General features: G+C 37.1%; 1 protein-coding gene across 2 annotated transcripts; it reads right to left on the bottom strand.

The window, feature by feature from the left end:
• Positions 1–3,272: 3,272 nt before the first annotated feature.
• Positions 3,273–7,101, bottom strand: LOC113478460 (cytochrome c oxidase subunit 7A-related protein, mitochondrial). 2 transcript variants are annotated; one of them, XM_026845696.1, is made up of 4 exons: positions 6,783–7,101; positions 4,998–5,132; positions 4,438–4,446; positions 3,273–4,124 (listed from the first exon to the last, which is right to left on the bottom strand). In XM_026845696.1, the coding sequence occupies exons 1-4, from the start codon at positions 6,813–6,815 to the stop codon at positions 3,981–3,983; spliced, it is 321 nt and encodes a 106-aa protein (XP_026701497.1). In that variant the 5' UTR covers positions 6,816–7,101; the 3' UTR covers positions 3,273–3,980. The 2 variants fall into 2 exon arrangements, with proteins under 2 accessions (XP_026701497.1, XP_026701498.1); XM_026845697.1 differs by lacking the exon at positions 4,438–4,446 and having other exon boundaries at positions 6,783–7,081.
• Positions 7,102–7,383: the final 282 nt, after the last annotated feature.

Below are 7,383 nucleotides of genomic sequence, written 5' to 3'. Positions count from 1 at the left end.
TGCATCACTTGCACTGAAGCTAACTGGAATTGATTCAAATAAATAAGCTTTAATAAACTAAGATGCAATTAGTACTGAATATACAAAATATTTTAAAAGTTGTTTTTCATGCCTATTGCTAAAATTAATGCTTAGATTACAGGCAAGCCCTACCCATTTCCCATTTTAAAACAGAGATCTGACTGTCTTCCTGTGAAACTTTACAGCAAAGTTAAGGGCTGGAGAGGGAAAAAAATCACTATACTGTGTCATAAAATGCAGGTGGATTGTCTTCTTAGAACAGTTTAGCATGATTTTACATGTAACTTACCCAATACATACGCTTTTTTCTCTTAGTGAAAAAGCACTTTATTTAAGATCTGCAGGGGCAATTGTTTGTGACAAGAGTGGAAAAATCTGATCTGTGACTCTTCTGAAGCCTCTTGAAAGGCTTGAACTTGGAGGAAGGAGGGTACAGAGGGAGTAAGTACTATGCATGCATGTGTGAGGATACAGCTCTTAAACACCCTTTTAGCTTTCTGATGTAAGATTAGATTCCCATTTTCTTAGTTTCTCTTGCTTTTATTCCTTACAGTGCCTTTTAATTTGACAAGCTTTACTTTAAGGGAAGATAAATCAATTAATGTCTTAGTAGTATTGAAATAATCAGTCTTTTGACAATTTAAAATGTTATGGCCTGTTGAGACTGTATGGTCATATTGGAATACTGTGGAGGAATCCTCTCCTTAACATACTTCTATTTTTAAAGCAGCTGAAAGACATACATGCATACTATCAATGTCTTCTCAAGTGCATTTATTCTGCTACTCCCACATAAAAAGTAAGGAGGGAGATCTTATTGAAAAACCATTATAAAGAGATAACTATTGAATTCAGGTTGCCAGAGAGATCATTCAAGAAGGAAAACCACTGTCTCTCAACAATAAGATAATACCATGGAGGATGGATGATTATCCATGAGATAATTTTGTTCCTGAGTATTGTAATCTCAGCTTCCTTCCCTTCCAAACCCAGCACCCTGGGGTATGAGAGTTTATCACAATTTATTCTCTACTGTGCATTCAAGCCAAAACACTAGAGTATAAGCTATCACTTAAAAATGCATCTTGTTTTCTCAGTTATCAGTGCTGGTAGGTTTCATAATTTCTAAGGCAAAACTGCGAGGGTCTTTAAAATAAAGCAGAACATAATACACATACAATGAAGTAGTAGTACCCAAGTCAGATTTTTACTTCTGGGAATGGCAACTTAAAATACTGAAATAGCCTTGATTTTTCAATTCACTCCTGGTTTTCCAAACGTAAGACCTTATTTAACATGAGGCCAGGGACAGACTACTCCTTTTAAAAGTAAGGGTGTGCCTGAAGGCTTAAGATCTCTTTATCACAAAAAATATCTCTAAGGCTTGAGAAGGTCTCTGTCACAAACAATTGAAAACACTTAAACCCTCTTGAATTCTCACAGAAGTCTGGCATCAGGAATATCTTTTAAATAGATATTTAACAAGATTTTTTTTTTCTGGAAAAAAAGAAGGATTTACAACGTTGTAATTTCTTTATGATGATCTCAAAACTGAGAAAAGAGGCAAGATTTTGCTGCCACAGCTTAACCTGGTTACAGCTTGCAAGCTTTCCTGTTCTTCAGAGCACTTCGCTGTGGGAATACAGAAATGCAGTCTCCTCTTTCTCTCATGTCTGGAGCCCTGCCCGGTGGCTGCAGACAAGCAATGCCTCTTTGTTCTTTAACCTCCAAATGAACCAGGGATGCAATCTGACAAGCTGAAGCAGTGCTCTCATCTTGCTTCAACTGGGTCCGCTTCTTTGAGAAGGGCGAAGTGAAAATAGTTTTTCAAAATCCAAACACTGAAAAAAAGCCCAAAACAACTAAACAAAAAAATCCTACTGGATTATCTAGTATCTGGTTATTTTTGAAATTTGATGTTTTCTCCTTAGGATGTGTGTTTTTAGCTGCTGACAAGCTGGAAAAAGCTAAACCCAAGGCAATAGGAAGACAATTCTGATATCCATAGCTCCAACCATAACCTCTATGGCAATATATGAACCCAATCTCCTAGCTGAGTTCCCTTTAAGAAACCTGGACCTGAGCAGCAAGTCTCTGTTGTCATTCTTTCCATAAGTACTTGGAAGAGTATTTCCACTGGTTAATGGGCTATGGGATAACAGTTTAGTTAGTTTCTCAACACCTGCCTTAGCAACAAGCAGAAAGTTGTTATCCTCTATGTGAACTCTAAAAATAGTTGGGGTTTTTTTAAAAAAAAACAAACAAAAAACAAAAAACCCAAACCCTAAGAGCATAGAAATTCTCCAGTAAAACTCATCCTCATGAAAATCTACCTGTCAAGTTTGTGTGCACAGTATCCTTTATTAGAAAATTCTTGTAGGCAGTGCTGAATATATGATATACAGGGAAGACAGACAATAACCTACCATGCTGCTTTATCTTTCTCTTTTTTCTTTCAAGCATAGGCTACTGAGGATAAAATATTTTATCAGTAGAGGCAACAAAGCTGTCAATACTTGGAGAACTTAATTATTCTCTGTATTCTTTGAGTCGTCTTGTCCTTAGAAATTTCTTTTTCAGTGACTTAATTTCTCCCATCCTGAAATACCAACATTAACTTAAAGCTGAGATCACAGTACAAGCAGCTATTTTCTTTCCCATGGAACAGTAATGAGGCTTTGATGTAACTCAACTGGAAAAAAAATCAGGATGTTTTTACGAAAAGATTGAAGAAATGGGAACTTTAGGTTCCTTTATAAACCTTTTTCCTTATTTACATGGAACATGGTTTCTGCACAGTTGTGGGAGAGATGGATCTTCACAGAGGCCAGTGAATCCATGTTTATCCAGAGCCTGGGTGACTAAGAGTCAAAGACAGAGGAGGATCTACCAAATTACAGGATGCTTTTTGTGAAGACTTGTGTGAAACTTGCAGTTCAAGGCTATGATATTACAAGCAAAAGAGAATGAATAAAGGGTTTTATTGGCCACTCTCTCTTCCACCCACACAGCAAAAGAAATGTGTGTGTGTGTGTACTGAAAATAATATGCAGCTGAGCCATGACAGTGACCTGCTTCACCAAATAGTATAGTTAAACACCCAATGAGTTCCGAGAGAATTTTAAGAGGATTACCATCCCAAAAAGATTACAGTAAGGTAGCTGAATCAATTGTTTGGTTTGAGATCCACAAGTTGAACTTAACAAAAGAGTACCAATATGTTTGTTTCACTAGCAGGCCAGCCAAAGTCATCTGAAACTGTCAACGCTTGCATCTTTTATTATTCATGTGGTTATCTTTATTGCACAGTAAGACTGTTTGACAAATAAAGTCCAAAAACTGGTATAACTGATGCTATAATACTGGTGCACTCTGCTGAATGTATACATACATAATGCTAACATTATGGAATAAATCCACTTTAAATGCTCCAAGGAGATAAGCCCTTTGTTCTATCACCAGAGGTACAAATATTTAATAATACAGCAGCATTTGGAAAAGTTTCACTGCCACCTGCTTATGTAAAATGACCTGTGTTTGACAGAAAGAGGTTCCCAGTATGTTATAATAATTATTTGCTTTTGCTGTTTTGGATATCAGCAGCATCTTCCCACTAAGGAATGTGGAGCATAGACCACAAAGTATTTGTCTTGTCCTATCTCTAACATTGTTAAAGTTGAGGGAGGGAAGGAAGGAAGGAAAAGCTCATCTTTCTCCAACTGTTCATACACTCCTGCAAGACAACAAATGCAAAACTACAACCATATGTTAAAATAATGTCTTTAAGTCTGTTTGTATTGATTTCTATTACACTTAAGGCAACCAATTTAAAAACATATTCTCCAATAAATGGTTCTAGTAATGAACCCTTTAGGATCACAGAATTAAAGCAAGTGCAGAGAGATACATGCTGGAGGTCCTTCAGAGAAATATGACGAGTCCCAAGAGTCGTGGTTCATTTACTTTTGGCTTCTTGGTTGTGAGGCCATGTACAGTGCTACTAGACAGTAGATAGTCCCCCCTATTGTGAGAGCCATAGTGGTCCGATAAAGCAGCTTATCTGGAACTCCTCTTTTCAGGTGTACTGGCAGTCCATCTGCTTTCTGTGAGAAGAGTTTAAAAAGAAAACAAAAAAAGAAATTAACATCCATACTAAGGCCATAAGGAACAAGCTATCTGATGTAAGTTAAGGGACTTCCATGAGGGAAAAATCCTGACAAACAGGCTATCTACAGTCAAGTGTATTATGTGTTTTTCATTTAGCAAGACAAATACAAAGGCAAGTTAATTTTATTAGCCAAAGCTGTTAAGTGCAGGCAGAAAGGATGTATCTTGAAATATTTCTCAAGAGGACCTGAACGGGAAAAGTGTCACTAACAAAAGAACATGAAAAGATATGTATAAAAAATTATTCACCAAGTCAGACTGACACATTCCAAATGCAAGTGGCATGTAAAAGGGAACATCATATAAAGCACATTCTTGAAGATTTTTTAAAAAATGCTTAATTGATTTGTTTTATGAAAAGTCTTAGTACACTTAGAAATTGCATAGCTAACTGGTTTTGAAAACTTTACTGTGCTGCTCTTATGCTGCATTATAAACAGCTTCAGTGATACTAAAATTATACACAAAACAGTAATGATCTACTTCACTCCTCCAGATCTGCTTTCAGGCATACACTTGGATTCCCAGACAGAAAGTGCTTCTAATAGTCAGATAATACAATAAACATCATCTGAAGCCAGTGAAAAGACAGACAATATTACCAGACTTTCCACTTTCTGTATTTATCTCCTACACAAGGCATATATACCTTGTAGTATAGTACAAGTTATACTGTACTTGAACCTTTCTTAACTAGACTTTACAAAATTTTGGTGTTGTAGAACAAAACTAGTTAGCCACATCAAAATAAGGAAAGGTTATGTCCTACTCTCCAGTTTTCTTCAAGTTACCCTCAAAGTTGTTGTTACCTGAAAAAGTTTCTGTAGGTCTGGCACCTTGTTTTTACCCAAGAATGAATCAGTTGCTGGTAAATCTGATGCAAGTTTAGTTGTTGTCCCAAATATCAGAGCGGGAGATTCAGTGGAAACTATTGGTTTGAGTCCCTGCATAAATAAAGATTAAAATATCAAGGTACATAACACTTGCAAATGTACCAACTGTCACATTAGGCAGGCACACTGCCAGTCATTACAAGGATACATTACAAAGACTATTTATCTGGTACAAAGACCTGTGACAATGAGCTAGACACATTTCTGGCCCACTCACTTCTCAGCAACAACTCTAGGTCAGAGCTTAGCAAGGACAATAGAAGCATCTTTTCTGATTTCTTCATGACATAAATTTATAGTAATCCTAAGTTTTTCTGTGCACGTACTTGGTTCAAATTGCTGCTTGTTTTTTGCACACAGACTATCTAGGGCTCTATTTGAGTAGCAGGATTAGAAGCAGGGAATCCCTGATGCTTGGGTCAAACAGACTGAGGTTCAATGAATTCTTCTCCTGAAGGCTGCAAGCAGTAGCCATAAATAACTGGGCCTTAAATAACTTTGATATATAGTTTGAGGAAAAAAAAAAAAAAAAAGGGGGGGTTTGGACCACTCGTTTCATACAATAGTAGTAAGCAGTGCTCAAGGACACCTCTAGAAGCCCTGACATGGTGGATATTTTATGCAGGTGTAACTACACCCTACAATTCACATGCTGCCACAACTTTCCACACCTCAATGGACTCCCCATAAGCAGCACAACTTAATATGCTTTCAGTTCAAATGATTGTGCTCTACATTTGCTGTAATCAGAAAATACATAATGCAGTTCTATGGATAAGATTTAGTGCACAAAGTCACAGCCACCATGAGGTGGCCTCCTTGCCTTTATTGTTATAGTTAGATTTAACAGTTACGCCTGGACACATGGCAGTGATACTTCACATTATGGCTCCTGAAACAGCTGTAATTTTTTTTCCCCCTCACTTGTCACAGAAATGAAAAGCATTGTACAAGTAGGTTCATGTAATGGGTTTTCTTTACAAACAGAATCAGCAATTGCTCTCTATGGGTCAAGTTAAGGCTGCACTGAAATTCTAGTTTCTGTCCAAAGGACTAGTTGATACATTTTGTATTTAAGAGAACTGCCTGAACAGTATTTGGAGTTGGAAGCAGACTAGCACTCTTTTTTTCTCTTACGCCTGCCATAGACCAGACACGTTTTTTCCATACGTAAAGTCTCTAAATTCTCTGCCGCAACAGGCATCTTCAACAGAAAGACCAGATTTCTCAACATCCCAAAATAGCCTGTGGAATGATCATCAGGGCTCCATCCTCCAACATGGGTCCAGCTTCCCACTTTTCTAGTGCCTGAATTAATATTAGAATCCCTTTGTGACCTTCTTGGTTATGTTTTGAAAGACAGCAGCCAAAACTGGATTCTCTGACACATTCAATAACTAGTGCCTTCCTACTGAACAAGCTTGCACAGAAGGAACTGAATTATTTAAGACTAGGCAGTTCTGATCATACCACTAAGAAGGATGCATCTAAGAAACTATTATTATCCCAGGGAAGTTACTGGATATATATTCAAGACTAAGTACCCGTTATGTCAAAAATACTTGAAGCAAGCAATTTTGGACCCGTATTTTTGTCTATAAGAACTCTAACTACTTTATTAGATTTGTCTTTAAAAGGTTGATGATTTGATAGAAAAAACTACAGAACAGATCACCACATGTGCAGGTGACTTTTTCTCACCTTCCTGATCGTTAGTATTGCAGCAAGGTGCATCTTTCATCTTGCTTTAGGCTTCCACTTCTGAATCTCACTTTTGCCTTCCTAAGGGCTTAACTTTTTCAGAAGCAGTCTTTGAGATCACTTCAATAGTTACTACATCATTGCAATTTATGCTTGTTGTCATCATATCTACTTTATTTCATGAGCTGTCTGTAGTGTATAAAACCTGTAAATATTGAAAACTGGAGTAAGCTGCAAACTACTTCAAACAGTTCCACGATAAAGATACTTCTTTAATCTTTCCTAAACTCACAGACAGGGGGCTTAAAAATGTGCTTAGCACTAATAACAAATGGTAGGGGTTGCTAAAACTCCTGCCTCTACAGGATACCACCTGGATGCAAGACACTACAGATTAACATTAGAACAGTGAAATCAGTCGTGCTAACAACTGCAAGTTATTGCATACTTTTTCAGGCTTTAGAAATACATTACTGTCCAGATACTTGTAAGATCCCCTCCTGTTGTGAGCAACAGGAGATTCAAACCTGACTCAGGTGACTAACTTCATAACAAAATCAAATGAAACCATTTCAGAAAACTCATATAATCATCAGTGTAC

This window comes from Athene cunicularia, assembly GCF_003259725.1.
Source record: "Athene cunicularia isolate RWA chromosome 3 unlocalized genomic scaffold, athCun1 chr3_part1, whole genome shotgun sequence".
Taxonomy (NCBI): domain Eukaryota; kingdom Metazoa; phylum Chordata; class Aves; order Strigiformes; family Strigidae; genus Athene; species Athene cunicularia.
This window is presented reverse-complemented; position numbering and strand designations above follow the sequence as displayed.